We start from the raw sequence: 21,171 nt of genomic DNA, 5'->3' as shown, positions 1-21,171 counted from the left end.
CAAAACATTACGGGGTGTATGTTTTGGACTACCGAAATTGTGGCAATGTTTACCGAAGTACATTGTTTTGCATTAACCAAATAGATTATTCATGCGCCAGGCCAATAAAATGACACATGTATACAATTTAGCTGCAATAGAGGTTACGATTGGGGAAATTTAATTTTGTATTTCCAATTTTGAAGAATTATCATGATTAAAACTTGTTAAAAGGAATATATTGATGTATAAATAAAGTCAACAGTAGTATACCGCTGTTCAAACTCATAAATCCATGGACAAAAAACAAAATCGGGGTAACAAACTAAAACTGAGGGAAACGCATTAAATATAAGAGGAAAACAACGACACAACACTACAATGTAACACACACAGAAACGGACCAAGCATCAGACAAAATCCAACGAGAATAACAAATATAACATCAAAACCAAATACATGAATTTGGGATAGACAAGTACCGTGACACGTCTTATCGCAATGTGAATTTACATTAAAAAATAAGAGGAAACAAACGACGCAACGTTAAAAAGTAACACACACAGAAACGAACTATAATATAACTGTGGCCATATTCCTGACTTGGTACAGGACATTTTTAAAGAAAAAAATGGCGGGTTGAACCTGGTTTTGTGGCATGCCAAACCTCCCCATTTATAGCCATGTGAAATATAACATTAAAATGACAACTCAACACCACAGGACTACAATATAAATAAATTGGAGAATACAATTGACAAAGAAGCACACGAATAACAGCCAACAAAAAGCAACAAGTTGAAAATTTTAATACGCCAGAAGTGCATTTTATCCACACAGGATCTACTAGTGATGCCCAGATACAAAAGTTTGAAAGCCGAAACAAAGCACAAAGTCGAACAGCATCGAGGACCAAAAGATCAAAAAAGTTGTGACAAAAACGGCCAGGGTTTTCTGTTAGTTACCAGAACATCCTTATTATTTAGAATAATTTATACTTTAGTAAACAGTAGATTTATAAAATTAATAAACAAAAGCTGTACATGATAGAACTGAACTATTAACTAATTACAGGAAACAACTGAAATACATGACATAACCAGACATTTGCAACACAAAATGTAGACACATCCGAATAATTTTAAACCTCAACGCCAAGTGACGTCATATTTGAAATTGTAAAAAATGACAAAAAAATGATGACGTCATTTGAATTTGTAAAACAGATCATCAAAAAAATGAAAAATGACGTCATTTGAATGAATAAGATATAATTAGGATTGATTTAAGATTATGTTTGAACTAAATACTGATATTGCATTTAATAACAATGCACATTTTAATATTTATTAATAACAAACTAAGGTAGCAATTAACTATATTATAAAGCTATGTCCGGTTTGTTTTGAATCTTAATTCAAACGTAAAATATCGTACTGATTAAGTTGAACAAAATGAAATCTAATAAATGAATGCGGTGATTAATATTATTTACCATAACACATAAATATAATAGAAAAACCGTCAAAACATTTGACAAAATTCGATGAGAATTACAAATATAACATTAAACATTTAAACTAAATATACCAAGTCACCCACAAACATATCATACAGTCCTTCGGACTATTTTTTGTATGTGAGTGCATTTGTTGAGTTTATACACCAATACGTTACCTTAAAATGACATTAGTTCCTGTACTTGTTCATATATAAAGTCCATGATACATCATTAGGAATGATATTTATGTAGTTACAAATTACTTTCAGCGGGATAAATCGTAATCAACGTAACTATTAAAAGTGTTTCCTTGTCAATATATAGATAACAGGATTGAAATTTTGTAGTTGCACCAGACGCATGTTACGTCTACATAAGACCCATCGGTTGTGATCGAATGTAAAAGAGTTTAAAAAGTACGAAGTTGGAGTGTTTTGACAAATACACCTAAAGTAATCTATTCCTTAGTACTTCAAAAATTCTGAGTTTTGTAAAACGTTTCATATAATAAAAGCCACTACCAGATAAGCCAAAAACATAACCTTAGATTATATTGATTAAATTGGGTACAATAAGATAGAATATGAACTGAAATTTTTAAAATAGCTGTTATCACTGAACATAAAACATCCTCATAAACTCATAGTTTACAAGCGTCGTAGTTGATGCACATATTATGCCGATTCTTTACCCTCACGACATGAGGTATTTTAATATAATTATTCCTATATTTCAGAAATTTTAGAATATCTTCCTGTGTTTTAGAATTACGGTCTATGCTTTTTGGTATTCATGTTCAACTTGATATAATTGTCTTCAAATGTCTATGTGCTGCTATTAAGGCTCAATTACCTTTGACAAAAAAGGTAACTAACTACCTTTGATAACTATTTACAAACGGCTATACATTTCTTTGTCAGCCACTTCTTCTATTGAAAATAGTAAAAAGGTTGCCAAAATATGACTTAAGAACATGTTTTTGTTAATTTATACGTACACTTCAAAGACAATTGTTACAATATTGATTAAATACAGTCATACACTATATTGTTTGCCAAAAATGCAAATAAAGTTACATTCTTTTTCCAAATTGTAAATTATAGATTAATCGATGTATTCAGTTTTGATTTTTTTTTCGAGCACAATATGTTGTGAAACAAAAGACCAGTAAACCATACCTTTACTTTAAGTCATGTTAAATTTAACGAATTACTTATACTTTTTTGTCAGCTCTTATCTGGTACAATATCAAAATCGGCTTCTAAAAGTTTTATTAAACAAATCAAAAAGAAATAGAAGATACCAAAACCCGAAAGTTCACGCACTGCCATATAACAGAAATAATAAAACATAATTGTACATCATTTGACATGAACGTATACTTTCAAATACAGTTGAGCTTTGCTTAAACCTCATTCTTTTTCTTTGATCTTATTTTTAGAGCTCAATGACCACCTAATTAGTTTCCAGGAGAATTGGGGTCTAAGACTAAAACATCGTACTCAGACACGTTTATTACTGAAGTCAAAACAATTTACTTACACGTATTTTGTTGTATTATGTTTCTGGGTTATTGCATTTCACACCACATTTCTGTTGGTCATTCTTGCCTTACTACTTTTCAACAAGGACAATTAAAGAAATAATTACACATTTATATAAAAAAATTAGGGTCTAAGACTAAAACATCGTACTCAGACATGTTTATTATTGAAGTCAAAACAATTTACTTACACGTATTTTGTTTTATTATGTTTCTGGGTTATTGCATTTCACACCACATTTCTGTTGGTCATTCTTGCCTTACTACTTTTCAAAAGGAAAATTAAAGAAATAATTACACATTTATATAAAAAAAAACATGATTTATCAAAAACGTTTTCGGTACTTGAAATTCAGTATTTGCATTCAATTTTCTTCCCTCAGCATTTTTTTTTTTTTTTATTTACAGAGTAATTATCTTTCTACAGCAATGATTCGAAGGGTAAAAGTAACACAATGCTCCTGTATCCTTCTGCTTGTCTGTCCGCTTGTAACACCAGTGTTGACAATCTTAAATCTGCATATTCCAACAGATTTTTAACATGACATTTTTTGTTTTCAGTTAATTGCTATAATGTGATTTTATAGGTAAAAGTTTAAAACTTCTATTTCTATCTAGATCAATTCTAATGCCACACATATGACACATATCATTTATTTTAACTAAAAAATAATTGAGTTATCTTTATCCACAAAATGTGTAAATATAAGTGAAAACTCTTTCTATCGTATTACAAACTATTTGAAAATAAATTTGAACTAAGAAGAGAAAAAGAGACAACTTCAAATTTACAGTGACCAGACAAAGGGCATCTTCTCTGCCGAAGAATCCCATCAATATTATTGGTTAATTTCCTAGCGAATCATTGAATTTATTAAACTCGTCGAATAAACACCAATGTGACAATGGATCCAACCCGTTCCTTGGATGTGGAGAATTCGATGGACCAGTTTACTCTAAACGCTACAATTTTTACATCTCCCCACTGAAGAGAGTTCACGTGCTACCATTGGTCAAGTATAATGTATTCGGAATGGGCGTGAATTATTTCAACCGATTGATGGCACAACACAGTTATCAGAAATGTTGGCTGAATCTGCAAAGGGTGAAGAGGAGGGACCCAATCGTTACCCTTTGCTAGCGAAGATCGGCTTATGATTCTAAAAGCGCATTATTAGTAATGGATTTTTCATAGGGTACCAGTGGTGTTCTATATTTTATTTCTTTAAAACTATACACACTAGCACAAAATTGATAGCAGTTCCTATAACAAGTGATGTCACAGTTAAACTCTCATAACAAACAAAAAAATATATATGCTTTACGGCAAAGAATGACTTAAACTGCAGCTGACAAAATTCGTCTATTTTATCGCTTAATGAAAAGCGAAGATTTGTATATATTGAAATATATACTTTGTAAAATGTGAATTCGATTTTCTGTATTGTTTAAAACCGAATTGTATAAGCTTTTCGATTAAAAGATATTCAAATACTGTATCATCCAGTTAAAAGCCGTACAACATTCTATTCTGAGTACAATATTTTTTAAACTTGGGTTATTAACCTACGATTTGTGTTAAATTAAAAAAAAATACAAAAACTCAAAGGTTTGCGTTTTTTGAAAGGTTTGCTTTTTTAGCATTTTTGTTGAGTTATATCGGAAAGAATTGTGTTATAACGCAAATAATTGCGTTTTAACGTAAAGGTTTGAGGTAAATGGCAAATGTTTGCGTTATAAAGAAAAGGTTTGCGCTATAACCTAAATGTTTGCGTTATTTCGCAAATGCTTGTGTTATTTCGCAAATGGTTTGCGTTAGTTCGCAAATGTTTGCATTACAAGCAAGTGTTTGCGGGTTTTTTTTCGAATAGGTTTGCGTTTTTTTTGCATTTTTTTGCACTATACAACAATATGGAAAACCTTACGATAATCAAACCGCATCTTCTTATCTTAAACACAAAGCGGGAAGTCATCCCGATGACCTAATTTATTTCAATATTTGAAATTTTTTTGTCACCGACTAACAACCGTTTTGTTTTGAACAACTGTTTATCATTCTCAAATTGAATTTGAATATACTGCTGCAATTGACACTTATACATATTATGATTACAACGATTTATGACACAATCAATGATTTCAATTTAAGAACTGCAATCTAAAGATCTTGAGTGGTAACATACTATCAGTTCGGTGTGAGCGAAGGCTCCTTGTTTATGGTCGAAGTTTGGCCTATACTGTTTTTATTTTGTGACTTAGATTAGAGGTGAGTTCATTGACAGTCATACCACATCTTCATATATTTATCTGCCTGTTTAAGAATAATTACCCGTTGCGCAGTTGAGACGATATTAAGGAAGGAATCAAATTTGTCATGAGTGAGTAAGCTTTGTCGATTCTCTCACGAACTAAATTGAAGTCGGATGTCACTGGATCAATGCATCTACAAACTTTAATAATGCTTTTTAATTAAATACTTTTATTTTCTTAACATATTACAATGTGTGATTTCTAAATTGAAACTCTACGCATCATCATCAATGAGCCTTTTAAAGAATAGTTGTTTCCTTTCCAAGCACGCCAGTAAACGCCCCAATGGAGTGAGGCCGGTGTCTTCTGAAAGTACTGACCATTCAGATCAGATGTTACACATGCATTAAACCACCAGGCTCCGGGATAATTTTTGGCACAGTGACTAGCGTGGTTATCGTTATCGCTATCCTTCGTTGAGAAACGATGGCCATTGTGATGTTCCAAGCTGTTACCTGAAATAACAATCATACCATCAAAAATCGAACCCTATTCAATTTTGTTTTGCTCTTATTTTTAGAAGAACACTTAAATAGCTAGATGTGTATAAATGACAAATATTTCAATTTAGAGATCACTTTGCGTGAGTCCATCCCCGTTTTGTTAGCGATCGCTTTGCTCAAGTTTGATATTGATATTCAGTATTTCCTGTAATAATAGTAACTTAAGATATAACATCCTTAAGGAAGATAAGGTATATACTCTTTATTGAAGATAGGATATATGTTCCTTAAGGTAGATAAGATACAAAATCCCAAAAGAAGATATCCAAGTAAGCTCCCCATTATAACATTGACTGTTTTAACTTTTTAATCCCAGGCTATTTGTTTTACTTAGTTAATCAACCTTAATTACAAAAATCAATAAAATCATTCATGTTTCGTATTCATCAAATCATGTTTAATTTCATTGTACCAAAACAACTAAAACTACAAATAAAAAGTAAAATCACCAACATACTGAACTTTTCAAAACGGAATCTCCCTAATCAACATGATCAAATGGCAAAATGAAAAGTTCAAACACATCAAACGAATGGATTACAACTGTCAAATTCCTGACATGGTTCAGGCATTTTGTTTGTAGAAAATGGTGTATTGAGCCTGGTTTTATAACTAACTAAACCTATCACTTGTATGGTAGTCGCATCAAATTAAATTATATTGGCAACAACGATGCACGAACAAGACAAACAGACTTAATAGTTATCAAAGGTACTAGTATCATAATTTAGTACGCCAGACGCGCGTTTCGTCTACATAAGACTCATAGGTAAACATGTCAAACATACAGCAGTCAACATCATGAACATTGTGTTATAATCTTAATCACAATAAAACAACAACATACAAATATGTAACGAAGAAGCATAAAATGGCATATAGACAAAGCTGCATATTTAACATTGTTAAATTTAATGGGGAAGAATACACAAACTTACCAAAGTCCAATAACACAATGACAGGATGTATAAGTACAGAGCAACGTCATTTATCTAACAAAGAAATTTGAAAAGGCATATTGAAAAGACACATAGCAAACACAAACTTTGAATGTTAAAACACACCCTAACATGTATACGTACCTGCAGTACCATGGTATTCATTAGCGGTTAGTTTGAACTTTGAACTGTCATCTCCAATTGCAAACTCTTTATATTTTGCAAATGCAGTGTTTCCGTCGAAATCGATTAATTCGATCCTCAATTCATAGTTGTGTCGTGATGTAAGAGAGTGCAAATTTTCGTTGCCTAAAAAAACCCAAAATGTATGGGATGATAAATTTAAATATATCGGCATTGTATTGTATTGTTGAAAAAAACAAATGTATCATACACAAATTCAAAACTTAGTTACGCTTTCTCCAGAAATCTCTCTAAAATTTCCAATTGCAATTGACGTGCATGTCCATACTTCAATGTAGATGATGTGTGTCCTGATTAATTTGCTTGTACACAAAGTTACAACCCTCGGGAAGACATGTCACACCCAACATTAACACATAATATTTTAATTTCGGATTCGGATTAATCAGTAACAAAATGCTGTTAGACCACAATTCTTTGATGCATTGAACATAGTGGATAGTTGCAAATAACAAATTTGCAGGAATTGTTTTAACCTCGTCGGAAATAAAACTCACACCTCTCGCACAGGCGGCAAATATCCAATACTACGAGCCCACCGAAACGTCACGTGTTCTACGATTGTCCTCATAATGCAAAAGGTAAAATCACAAAAATACTGAACTTAGAGGAAGATCAATTGGGAAAGTCTGTAATCACATGGCAAAATCAAATAACAAAACGCATCAAAAACGAATGGACAAAAACTGTCATATTCCTGACTTGGTACAGGCATGCAACAAAGTAAAAAAAGTCAGTAAATTGATGAATAAAACCTTAATCCTATACCCTACAAGTAACCATTATATATTGGTATGTCCTATTAGTGGGCATTATGTTTTCTTGTCTGTGCGTCCGTCCATTCGTCCGTTCATTCATCCGTTTGTCCGTTCGTTATTCCGTCCGTCTGTCTCCCTTCAGGATAAAGTTTTTGGTCGAGATAGTTTTTGATGAAGTTAAAGTCCAATCTACTTGAAACTTAGCACACATGTTATCTATGATATGATCTTTCTAATTTTTATGCCAAATTTCAGGTTTTTCCACATTTTCACGGTCCATTGAACATAGAAAATGATAGTGCGGATGGAGCATCCGTGTACTATGAACACATTCTTGTTTAACGTATTTTTATTTCATGTGTAGAAAGGTTTTCGATTTTTTACTTAGTGACATTTATGTACTGCATTTTCTTAACCTGTTTTGATTAATGAAGATTATTTTCATTCATATATTTATATTGAGCTGCTACCGTCAAGACTTCTTTCCAATAAAAGATAGTATGTCATAATTATCCGTCTGTTTTGCCGTTGATATAAAGATAGAAATGAGTTTTAGAAGATATACATTTTCAGAAGACTATTCATATTACCTACCTGATCTGAATTTCTGTGATTGAAAATTTCGGTACTTAGTCAAGTCAGACATTTGTCAGAGGAACCAAAAAAACTAAAATTGAACAATTTGAGGGAAATGTTTCAGTCTTCCGACGATTTTGTCGTGTTAAGACAAAAATGCGGAAATATTATTTTCCCATAGATTTTATACCGATTAAAGATTTATTTTATGCATTTATTCATATGCAAACTAACCTAGCCAAAACTCATGATCCGGGTTCCCAAATCCTGATTTGTACTCATTCCATCCGCGATCAAAGTCAACATGTCCGTTTTCTCTTCTTTGAAATACCTGTAAGAAGAATTATGTCAATCTAATATGAGTGGTACAGTACAAAATCTGTGACAAGGTTCGGTATTTAAAATCTTAGGATTTTTTATAAAGTAAGAACATGTGAAACTATCCTGTCAATATCAGAATACGTCTTGTTCTTTAAAATATAGCAACAACAGCAAAAAAAAATCATTCGAAACGTTTCAATATTAATATTGCTAATCTTTTGAGAGTGTTTATTGTTTGCTGTATTCGGCCATTGAATTATCTGTTTTAGTGGGTTTTTTTTTACTGTTCTCTTAGTTCCTTTTTTATATTAATCTGTTCTTTTGACAAAATTATAGTAAATCCAGCTTGACACATCTTTTCCGAAAGTATAATAGTTATACATTTTTTGTCTAACTTAAGGTATTATACTTCGGTTCAAGGAGATAACTCTTTAAATGATATATGCGTTTGTAAAAAATCAGTTTCATGAACGTTTTTCAAACAAGGGAAATACCATCCCAGAAGTAAGCACTTCGGTGTTGACATGCATCTCAATTATATTGGCATTTTTATAAATTTACTATTTTCAAAAGTATGAATTATTCGAAAGACTAAGGATTTTCTTATCCCTGGCATAGATGACCTTACCCTTATTTGGGACAGCTTTTTGGAATTTTGGGTCCTCATTAATGAGGGGGGGGGGCAATACCGTTTTATGTTAACCTGTTTTGGCCCTTTTCAAGGTGTTGTTAACTGTTATCTGAGACAAATTAAAGCTGTTAACTGTTTTCAACCCAATTTGTTAACTGTTATCAGCATTTTTGCATTTTTATTTACTGTTTATGCCAAAATCGAGGTGTTGTTAGCATGTTATCGGACCCCCCCCCCCTTTCATCAATGCTCCTCATCTTTGTACTTGTTTGGCTTTCTAAATTTATTGATCTGAGCTTCACTGAAGAGTCTTATGTAGACAAAACAAGCGTTTGTCGTATTAAATTATAAGCCTAGTACCTTTGATAACTATATATTTTTTTAAGAGATGGAAATGAGAAAACTAAAATTCGAAACTATCAAAATAATTCTTAAAGTTGTTTTATTATACCATTTAAAGGATCTGTTGTGCAATGCTTTTTGTTTTATCATTTTTTAAATCTTACTCACCGTCCAGTGTCCTCCGTCTATATTCATTTCACAATAAACATCAAATCCATGTGTTTGATTTGGAAACACCTTATATACCCCACTTCGGAATTTGTCAGGAATATCATTACAGTCAACAGGTCTCTCGTCTAAAATGAGACAATAATAAAGATGATATAATTAATTTTAGACTGAAAATGATTAATTTGAAATATCCTTTTTCACCGATGCAGAATTTTAGGATGATTGGAGCGATTTATTTTCGGGACTTTCGCGAGTAGAAAAATATCGCGAATATAAATCGTCGCGAATATGTAAAATTTGGATCTCCTTATTAAACTTCATCAGGTTAATAAAAAAAATCGCGAAATTCAATAGCCGCGAAGTGGTCAAGAAAGGGCAAAACGCGAAATAAAGTATCCGCGAAAATAAGTTGGTTTACATTATCGGTTTGTGTCAGTTCATTGACGGTGCGGCGAGAGAAGTTTTTAAGCTGACAACATTCGGTGGCCACAGTATCTTCAATGTCTTTCCACTTGATCACGGGTATCATCAGCTCAGTAGTCAGTATTTCGGTATGTTTCGGTAAAATGATTTTACTAATAGTTATCAAAGGTACCAGGATTATAATTTAGTACGCCAGACGCTCGTTTCGGCTACATAAGACTCACCAGTGACGCCAGATCAAAAAAGTTATAAAGCCAAAAAAGTACAAAGTTGAAGAGCATTGAGGATCAAAAATTCCCAAAAGTTGTGCCAAATACGGCTAAGGTAATCTATTCCTGGGATAAGAAAATCCTTAGTTTTTCGAAAAATTCAAAGTTTTATAGCAGACAATTTAAGTGGTGTTAATAGTTATTAAAGGTACCAGGATTATAATTGAGGACGCCAGACGCGCGTTTCGTTTACATTAGACTCATCAGTGACGCTCAGATCAAAATAGTTATAAAGCCAAATAATTACAAAGTTGTAGAGCATTTATGATCCAAAATTCCGAAAGGTTGTGCCAAATACGGCTAAGGTAATCTAATTTCAGGTCTTTTAGGTGTTCTTTGTTATGACTTACATTCCTTTGCGTTGAATCTTATCCTCAGTCATTTGCCAATAATTCTAGGTTATTGAGATATTATTGGAAGATGTCAAAATGTTTCTGATCTGTGTCTTTAATGATCTGTCAAGTAGGCAGTCATCTACGAACAGTTAAACTGACAAAATGACTGCTTCTGTAAGGTTATTTATATGACAAAGAAGACAAAGGTCAAAGAACTGTGTCTTAAGCTTGTGGGACACCAACGTCAGTCTTTACTTCTTCGGATTGTATTCCTTCTGCTACTACTTTTATTGTTCTATTGATCAAGACAATATTCAGTCAATTGTTAATTGATCCATCATCGCCCATTGTTGATAGTAGTTTATTATGGCCATACTCTATTTTGTCGAAAGCTTTAGAGAAATCTGAGATGGTAATATCAGTTAGGAGACTTCGGCATGTTGTTTTTCTTGAAGTCGTTTAGAGTGACTTGTAATTGGGATTAGCATGAAAATCCAGATTTTCATTCATTGTTTAATGATGTTCAAAGTTCGTGCCTTGAAAGATGTTTCATTAGGTGCCTGCTTATAAGGTGTTCTATGGTTTTACATAGAACTTTTTTTTTAGGAGACAGGTCTATAGTTTTCAGCAGCATGTAAATCTCCTTTTTTGAATACGCAATATATGTTTGAGTTTAGCCGGTCCTGTGGTCTAGTTCCAGTGTCTACATATTTTAGGAAGCTAACTGTCAATCCTGGTGTGAGTTAGCTTGTGCATTTTTTTAGTTCTCGGTTACAAGTAGTGATTTCATCTGGTCCAGAACATTTTGCTGGGTTCACATCTTTGAGCAGTTTTCTGAGTCCTCTTTCTGTTTTAGCGAAGTTAACAGACTTGTCCACAGGTCCGTTCAGTAGCAGACCTGTCCTAAAGGTCTGCAGCAGTCTTATAAAATCTGACCGTAGACTAAGTTAACTTGATTGTCTGCTCAAAATGTCTCAAGTTAACTTGGAAAGCAGTCAACATGTCTACTCCAAGTTTTTTACAGTTTGGGACTGCACCCATCTGTATATGGTTCATTATGCAATAGTTTATGGTGGTACCACTATAGTGTAATGGTTAAATGAAAATAAATGTGTATTGAATAATTACCACACTTTGTCTCAGGTCAAAATTTTATGGTAAGTGTTTTTTGTATGACAAAAAAAATCAATATAAATATGCAAGACCTATTAAAATATGTGTTGTACCTACCCATAAAGAACAATTGAGACACAATTGGGTTGTTAACCCAACAACAATAAATTAGACAATTTAAAACCCTATTATCAACTTTGAAATCCCGTTTGCAATACTACGTTTTTTTATGTGTTAATTATACATATATGTTCAAAGAACATATTGGTCGTTGATATTTTATTTTTGTTAATAGTTATCAAAGGTACCAGGAGTACAAATAAATACGCCAGACGCGCGTTTCGTCTACATAAGATTCATCAGTGACGCTAGGATCAAAATAGTTGTAAAGCCAAACAAGTAAAAAGTTTAAGAGCATTGAGGACCCAAAATTCCCAAAAAGTTATGCCAAATACGGCTAAGGTAATCTGTTCCTGGGATAAGAAAATCCTTAGTTTTTCGAAAAAAAGTGTGGTAACAGAACATTTATAAGAATTACCATATAAAACGACAGATGATCTCATTTTTGTTTAAACAATCAATGGTTGAAAAGGGAATAAAACCAAACATTCATTGCAAAATATGTGTCATTTTTACTTACCATACGAGTTATGGTGAATAAGCCTCCATTCGTCGAAGGTTTCAGTTTCAACGCAACATCGCTCAGATGTATCAATACGACATGTTGATACTCCTTTGGAATAACTCGCCAAACAACATTGTGGATCTGATAGGCACATATCTGCACATCCAATTAATGACTTACAGTACACATCGGTGGTATTTTCGGTCTTAACAATTCTAGTGCTACCCTTTGTTTTAAATGTTTCAGATCTCACATCTTCATCAATTGCATTTACTACAGTGAACGTAATTGTTGTAATAAAACAAAAAACTGAACAATAAGGAAAACAGCAAAATTTCATAATAATTCATATGTTTCAGAATTGCTATTACGAAGGAAGACAGACTCTTGTCGACTTAAAAATAAGATTTCCCAAATGATGTTTCTTGTTAATTAGAAGTTCCCAAAGTAAGTTGGTTAACATATATAAGTGCATTCTTATATCATAAAATATGTGATACCATAGATCTAATTCATTTATCAATCAATTGAATTTAAACAATATTATTCATAAACCAACATTAAAAACACTGGATTTTGTCAAACAAACAAATGCTATGTCAATATCAGAACAAATATACGGAAGTGAAACCTATTTTGCATACAAATTTAAAGAATTTCAATGTGTTTGTAAAAATCAAAGCTCTCGTTTTGGTTCTAGTTTCCATATTTTAAATAACTAGTCCATGGAATAAAAACGATTATAAATCACTTACAACAACTGACGTTTGTCGTAGAGATAATGGTTAAGTCATTATCAAGATCAATGATTAGGAAGTTGACAACACAATTGTACCGAAAATGAAGTACTTTTCTTTCAATTGGAAACAACTAGATAAAGCTTAAGTATTTCTATGTTTACAAAAGTTTTACTTGATAAATATTTGCAAAAAAACTACTCAAAAGCTTTGATGAATCATTTAAATTTTTTTTTGAATAGCCATACATAGTCTTAAATGGTTGTAAGTTGCAATACATCATGGATGCGTACTGCGTCATCATTGAGTGATTGTACTTATCTTTTCAATACATGTGTACGGTCAACAATCGAACTTTAAGTTTTTTAAACTTCAAAATCAAAGTCACTCAAAACTTTTTTTAATTTATTTATGACGCGTGGTTTTTTTTATATCTTCTTTGTTATAAGGGTACACATCGTTTTATTTCATCTATCATCTTATTGTAACATAAAAATATATAACAATAGTTCGTTGGAATATAGACGTGTCCATTTGCAATCCAAGCAACATTTTTAAAAAATATTTAAACAACGCACGCTATGTTTTCAATTATATGTCATAAATAATAATTTTATTTTCCGTTCAGTTTTCTTATAAAGGAATTGATGCAATCAACACCAGCAAATTTCTTTATAACAAGGATGTAACATCTAAAATTCAACTATATTTTCAACTCGGTTATTGTATCACTTAGTTACACTAAAATCATTGCACCTAAAGTATTAAACTATAAGCAAGCATTGTAGGACCCTGATTTAGAACAGTACATAACAACCCACTTGTCTCATATTAACAGCCTCTCTGGCCTTTTTATTACTTGGGATTGAAACATGATTCAACATGAACATCTCCGAAAGGTCCTAAGTTTATAGTGTCCGAACACATCAATTGGAACCGCAACTTCTAAATAATTATGGTTTACATTGAGGACTAGGCTATGAGCTAAGCGAGAATAAGTTGAAATTGACACTCTGTCAGAATGAATCATAACACGCATGCAGGTCTCTGAAAATACGTCAAATCCATAAGTTATAAAACTGTGTGAATAATCGATCAAAATCCGTTTTCAGATACCAAGAAGCTGCGGAATGTCTATCATCTCTTCACGATAAATATGTTGTTGATCCTGCGGACAAAGCTTTAAATAATAGTATGTATGTAAAACGCATTACTATTTGTGTCTTGTTAAAGAACTAGGTATATATAAGCACTTACTTTATCACACATACAAAAACCGTTTATCATTTGACAATGATGAGATATTCAATGAACATAACATTGAACAGCAAATATGAGGACTTACCTTTACATGTATTTGATACCTTAGCCTCTCAAATTCCGTTTAACTTCGGTACAATGAGGGCTCATCCGCATGTTCCACGAAAGCATTGTCAATTAAATTAATAGAAATACTGTTCATAGGGGAGAAGAGCTTCGGATATACCGTGACACTGTTTACTAACGTATCAACCATATGTGGATTCTATAAAAACCTGTAAAGGACTTCTAAGTAATTTTAAATCTTGATCTTTCTCTAATATTAATTCTATCCAAACAATATAAAAATTGTGGCATATTTATAACTTTGTGATACCATACGGCCTAATAATGAACAAAAAGATAAAACATGGTAAACACTGAGAGGAACAAGTTTTCAGTATGCTGAAGTTTCTTATTGACAACATATTTGTTAAATTTCGAGGTATGATTTGTCCAACATATTACCGGCATTCCTATGAGTGTGAACTGTGTGCCTCTCCTTGCTGACCTTTTATAAGTTTCATATGACTCGGAGCTCCGTCAGCCATTTGTAATAAAAAGAAAAGATCAAAGAAGCCAGATCATGTAATTCGCTTTAAGATTTTGGGTACCATTCATATATCCTCCAGAACTAGAAAAAAAGCAACAGACACGGCATCCTCTGCTTCCTTTTTAGACTGATACCTCGAATTTGACATTCGCGGTCATCTGAGTATCACAATCTATGATAAACGAGACGATTTTGATTATGAAAAAACGAGACGATTTTGATATTGAAATGATCAACTCCTGTCACCTTATTTCTGTCACTTTGGTATTTTTCGTCCCTCTTTTATTAACAACACACCGACTTATCCTGTACATATAATATACATTTCCCAACTATTTCGGTATCCAAAAGCTTGTAGCTTCTACTCAGACTTTTTAAAACGTTACCATTGTGTGAGCAGAGAGTTAATGAAACAAGGTTATGTCAAAGAACGTCTCATCCTTTAAAAAAATAATATCGGAGGTTATCAAGACCTAGTTGATAAATATTCCATTTCATCTTCACAAATAATACTTAATGGGGTTGAAGTATAGATTCTAGGTAATGACGTTGTTTATTGACTTCATTGCGTTTTACAGTGCTCTTTTATTTGTCTTTTGAAATTATCCCCTTTACTGTTCAGTCAATGTTGGTAACATCCCTTTGGCGTGGCTCGGTGCTGATGCATCCCGTCACTGTGTAAATGTATTAATGTAAAATTTGAATTCTTTTTAATTTTTCCTTATGTGCTTTGTCCATATGCCATTTTGTTTTTCTTTGTTCACACATTTGTTTTACAACGCGAGGTAATTGAATTGGTGTTTGGAAGATGAAACTATTCGATTTCCAGACCCAGATTCCGTAAATAAGGACGACTTGAGCATGTCATATTACATCTTGGGTGACGATGCATCTGGGCTGACCACTTATATGATATTCTAGAGCACAGTGACAACGTAGTGGAGTCGTGGATGGATCGTAGGAGACTCGTATTGGGATCCTAACGCGATCGGTAATGTCATCGTAGAAGCGTACGGAGAAAGTGTAAATCGTGGCATAGTCTTGTTAGGCAAGATAATAACTAGAAAGTGTTTCTATCGTAGCGAAATCATAGCAGGATCATAGCAAGGTCGTAGTATGAACATGACAACTAAGAGCTATTGAATATTCAAACCGACCATACCGCGATCTTATCGAGATCTTATGTTTTTATAGATCGTAGTGGGATCTTCATGGTATTGGTCTGGTGTAACAGGGGCTTAATCAGAAATGTATACTTGTATAAAAGGCCAACTGTAGAATAACTGACCTAATCGATTGGCTACATAAGTAACGTTTCTGACGAAATGTTCAATCATGACCTCGAGCATGTAACGTCATTTGGTCGCATGAAATTTTTATACAGAAATAAACGATTAGTTAAGCTATAAATTCTGTGTCTGATCGAGACAATAACTCTGTACTGTAAAATAAAACATAATTCAGATTAGAAAACGAGAGATTTTTTACTTTATAAGAAATTGCCAATGATTTTGCGACTTGTGACTATGTTCTGTGACAACTCCCGTGGTTTCTTACTGTCATATCTTTATTTACGAGTTGTTAAATACTATTTCCGTCCTTTTTGGCGTGAACGTATATAGGTTTATACTGTGTAAAAGGTTATGTTCTTTTTATGATCTCACAGACAACGAGACGCTTTGAAATATAAAGAAAATTCATGACTTACAAAGTGAATGAGAGGAAGACAAAATCATCACATGTTATAATATGTTCGGTTTTAACGATCGATTGATTTTAAACAAAATATCCAAAACTACAAATACATAAAACAGAACGCTCGATTTCAGAACATGAAACTCAGGGCACTGGAAGAATAACAGTTGCAATGTCCAAGTGATATGATAAAAGTTTTCCAAGCCTAAAATAAAAAAAAAGTTCAAGAACTGCCTTAGGCAGTTTATCCATGGAATATACAAGAACTTAGTGATTCAAATTGTAAAGAATTGTATTACAGATACAGAAAATGATACATCAAAGACATTTCATGCCAACACTGAAGCGCAGAATACCGGTCGTTTTGGCCAGGATATACTCTTGATGACAAAACATCAACCAGCAGTTATACCGATAAAGTGGCGGTAATAATATTTATTCTATACTTGAGTTATCCATGTATTCTAGAGATGCGTTTCGTCTACATCATACTCAACAGTGGTGCACAAATCAAGGCAATTGGATGACCAAACCATTCGAATTCGAATTGATAATCTATCGGATTAAAGTTCGGGGACGGGGTTGAATAGGTATTTCAGAATGCATTTGTTGTTTAATTCGTTTCAGTTCCTTGCCATTTGTTATTTCACATGTTTTTCAATTGAGATGATATTGTTTTGCTTTGTTTCGTCCTGCAGCTTTTGTTTTAGATTATTATTTGCGTCGTTATCTTTTTTATGAATAGTAAGGTCTTCACAGTTCAGAGAAATTGTGGCTGTGTTTCTTGTACCAAACATTAAAATGACAATTTAAAAATTTGCATTACTTGGAGTTTATTTCTGGATAAAATACATTCATATAAACATAGCGAAAATTTCACACAGCCAAATTGTCTGTTATACCAGCTGTAATACAAAATGCAGTGTTCTATACAAGTCGTGAAATAATAATTTAACATTTTTCAATATATTGTGCTCAGCCTTTATTTAAATACAGCCTTTTTTTATTCAGGTTATTATGAAACTCTTGTAGAAACCATTCCTCCTGAACCTTATTGTCATGCTATAATAACTTTTGAAATTAAATTTGAGCTTCTTTTATCTGCAAAAAAGAACACAATCTAGCTATGCACTGGCAAATAATATTTGATTTGAAACAAAAAAAAAATCCTATGGTCTGCCTGGCTACATATTCTATTAAATGTAAAGAATGAAAAGCATCATCAAAAGTACTGGACAGTATAAATACTAGATATTTATTAATGCCGCATATTTCAAAAATAAATAACTGACATAAAAACTTATGCTATTAATAACTAATATGGTCTTTGTAGTTTAAGTTTGTACTGATAAAAGTGTGGTGGGGAGAAAACATTTTAACGTGTGCAAAAACCTTCCTCTTTTAATTATCTAAACTTTGTGTCGTAAAAATAAAACAATCAATTAAAAGCATACACTGTGCAGTTATAAATGGACAATTACTTACTTGAATAATGAAATAAAAGTGCACTTATTTAAAAAGCAAGGTATAATGCATATTTATGCAATATTGGAACTTAAATGAATAATTCTTACCACAGTGTCGACAAACTATATAAGAAAGAGAAACAATAAGTTACATTCGAACACGTTGGATATATTATATCTACTTCACAAACAAATTTTCTAGCTAGATATAGGGAAATGTTCTCACCAAATTGTAATTTAACTTGACTGGTTTAGATTGTAGACCAATTTCACATCCCGGATTCAACTTATCAATACTCGTTTGAATATTAAACTAAATAACAAATACAAAGCTAACATAAATTAGTATTCCAATCGATAAACTGATTTTTCCAGCAAGCAGATGCTTGTCTATTCCTTAGATTTCTTGATCTTATTTAATTTTAAGTAGAACTAAGTATTCACTGCATAAACTTTGACCTCTGCAACATGCAAGTAGTTTCTTCCAGTCAATCTCAGTTTTACATAACGTGCATTTTCGACATGTCCACATTTAAAAAAAAGATGTTCGCCGAGTTGTGCCGGTCCAACATAATGGGCACATATCTGCGTTTCATTATGAGATGAGCCAATCATAATTTCCAAATCACGAAGACGTTCTCCTAAAACAAAATAAAAACTTAAAAATGTTTACCTGATATAAACAGCTTATTGCTTTCATATCCAGAATTGAGTAATATATCCGACCAGTTTGGATAAAGATATAATAAACAATGTATATACACTTCATGGACAATATTCATGTTGGGGAAACTCTTTCTTCCTGAAAGCAAATAGCGATTGACTAATAACCTCCTGACTGACTAGGTACTGCCATTTTTATATAAGATTATTTGGTTGAAACAGGTTAAAAAGCTGACAAGCATTATGATGTATGGCAGTCTATCATTTTCAATTCAAAAATATCTTGAATTCAACTGACATGTGTCGTATGACTTTTATTTTTCTAGACTTTTAAATGAAAAGTTGCTTTAATAAAATGTTATGCAAGGTTCGTCCCTTGTTCGTTCATAACTGTACTTGTGGATTTGGCACTACATCTTTAGTTCTTTTCTTTAAACGTAATAGTTTATTTGCCATTTCCGTAATTGATCCTGTAACTAGAAGTCCATTTGAACGAGTTGTTTACCTTAGACGAATCAGGAAGTGGAATATGATAGAGATAACATCCTTGTGTGTAATGTAGCGTTTAAAATCTTGTAAAAACGTGTAATAATATGTTCCTCAGCTTAACACATTTGATTTGGATAGTTGTTTTCCAATAAAAATAGGTGAAAACCTAATTATATCATTTTCAACTTATGATGCTTTTCATGGATAGCAGCTCATTTTGTCTGGTTTATTAATAGTACAAATAACAAAAAATAACTCACTTTTTATTAAAAACAACAATAAACAAATAAACAAATCAAAACAACTGATGATGATGGATGGCTGGTAAACGTCTAGTGTCAAATTAAATGCATATTCAGGATGAGAACATGGCAATGTAATACTAATATGTATCCTGCTTTATACTAGACTGCCACGCACAGTCTGATTTTGAACGTGCAGGTTCACAAGGTAACAGTCCGCAGGAAGACATGTAACCCTACCTGGACACATTATTCCTTCTCAGAGCCGACCAGTCTTTGCACTTACGCCTAAATGATTAGCGAAGAAGCAGCACATACTGAGTTTAAAGTCTTTGATAAGATCCAGCCGGGGTTCACACCCACGACATCCTTAACCCAAGGCTAACAAACTACCATGAGACCACCGTGGAGGATCAACACAAACAGAAATAAAAAAAAACATATATTGTGCCGTTGCACCATTGTCCCAGGTTCGGGGAAAGATGGCGCCTTCAAACATGTCGACTCCACAACAATATGCATGTGCCTGTCCCAAATCGTGTTCAGTGGTTGTCGTTGGTTTTTGTCTGTCATGTTTCATGTCGAGGCTTTTTATAGCCGACAATACTGTGTTCGTTTTTTTTATTGTTGAAGTCTATTTGGTTGACAATAATTCCTTGCATGTGCTTCATTGAAACTTCGATGGACAGTTGTAACATTAGCAATCAAACCACATCTTTTTACTTTTATTTCATAAAAACAACAGAAACGAAACAAATGAATGAAAAATGAAAAAAACTATCTGATTATCATGTCACCAGGTAGGAAACAAATGTGCATGTACTTTGACCCACCTGTTGATATTGCTCCGTTAATTCTGTTGAAGATTTCAATTCGCTTTATTTGATAAGTTTTGCCCAAGTCAACAGACCAATAAGGCGATTGCTCTATGTCTGTGTGCATATATGTGTTCACATTTCCATCAACAGCTCTTGATGCATAACCCCCGCCGTAGACTGAACTTTGTTCGGCTGGTTTTTCGTAAGCAACTTCCTTTAAGTTGACAGTACAATCATCTGAAACTAAAACAATCGCTTAATTTAGTATAGAAGAAAGTTTATTTTACTGAAAGTTAGTGATCACAAACAATATCTCCTTTTTTCGTCGTTTTTATTAATCGAAAAAAAAAACGATATATAATTATTATAATGTATAGAATGAACCGAACAGACGGACAATTTGTCACTAGTACTAGTACCTCAAACTGATTGGTAAGCGGAAAAGTCTTCAACGTACACAGTATATACATGAAATATTAATGCGTGATATATTAAGATGTAAAATGACTATGCTATGCATACTGTGGATTCATTATTATTCGTGGGAGACTAATTTTCGTTGATTTTTCGGGTAAAGGTGAACCACAAATATAAATATTCAACGAAGTAAAAATTTTCAATAGGATTGTGTACAGACTCTTGTTAAGTCAGGAAATAAAATATTCAC

General features: G+C 32.7%; 1 protein-coding gene across 1 annotated transcript; it reads right to left on the bottom strand.

The window, feature by feature from the left end:
- Nucleotides 1-5,534: 5,534 nt before the first annotated feature.
- On the bottom strand, nt 5,535-12,875 carry LOC143084220 (ficolin-1-like). Its single transcript, XM_076260630.1, has 5 exons — nt 12,558-12,875; nt 9,775-9,902; nt 8,547-8,643; nt 6,919-7,083; nt 5,535-5,788 (listed from the first exon to the last, which is right to left on the bottom strand). Exons 1-5 carry the CDS (start codon nt 12,694-12,696, stop codon nt 5,535-5,537), a joined length of 783 nt encoding a protein of 260 aa, XP_076116745.1. The 5' UTR covers nt 12,697-12,875.
- Nucleotides 12,876-21,171: the final 8,296 nt, after the last annotated feature.

Source organism: Mytilus galloprovincialis, chromosome 7 (genome assembly GCF_965363235.1).
Source record: "Mytilus galloprovincialis chromosome 7, xbMytGall1.hap1.1, whole genome shotgun sequence".
Classification (NCBI taxonomy): Eukaryota; Metazoa; Mollusca; class Bivalvia; order Mytilida; family Mytilidae; genus Mytilus; species Mytilus galloprovincialis.
The sequence above is the reverse complement of the archived record's forward strand: the minus strand, read 5'-3'. Positions and strand labels throughout refer to the sequence as shown.

Coding starts and splice junctions, on each gene's coding strand:
- LOC143084220 (XM_076260630.1), bottom strand. CDS start 12,696: ATGTGCCTATCAGATCCACAATGTTGTTTGGCGAGTTATTCCAAAGGA. Junction 7,084..8,546: donor GGATCATGAGTTTTGGCTAG/GTTAGTTTGCAT, acceptor GGGTTTTTTTAG/GCAACGAAAATTTGCACTCT. Junction 5,789..6,918: donor TGAATACCATGGTACTGCAG/GTACGTATACAT, acceptor TTGTTATTTCAG/GTAACAGCTTGGAACATCAC.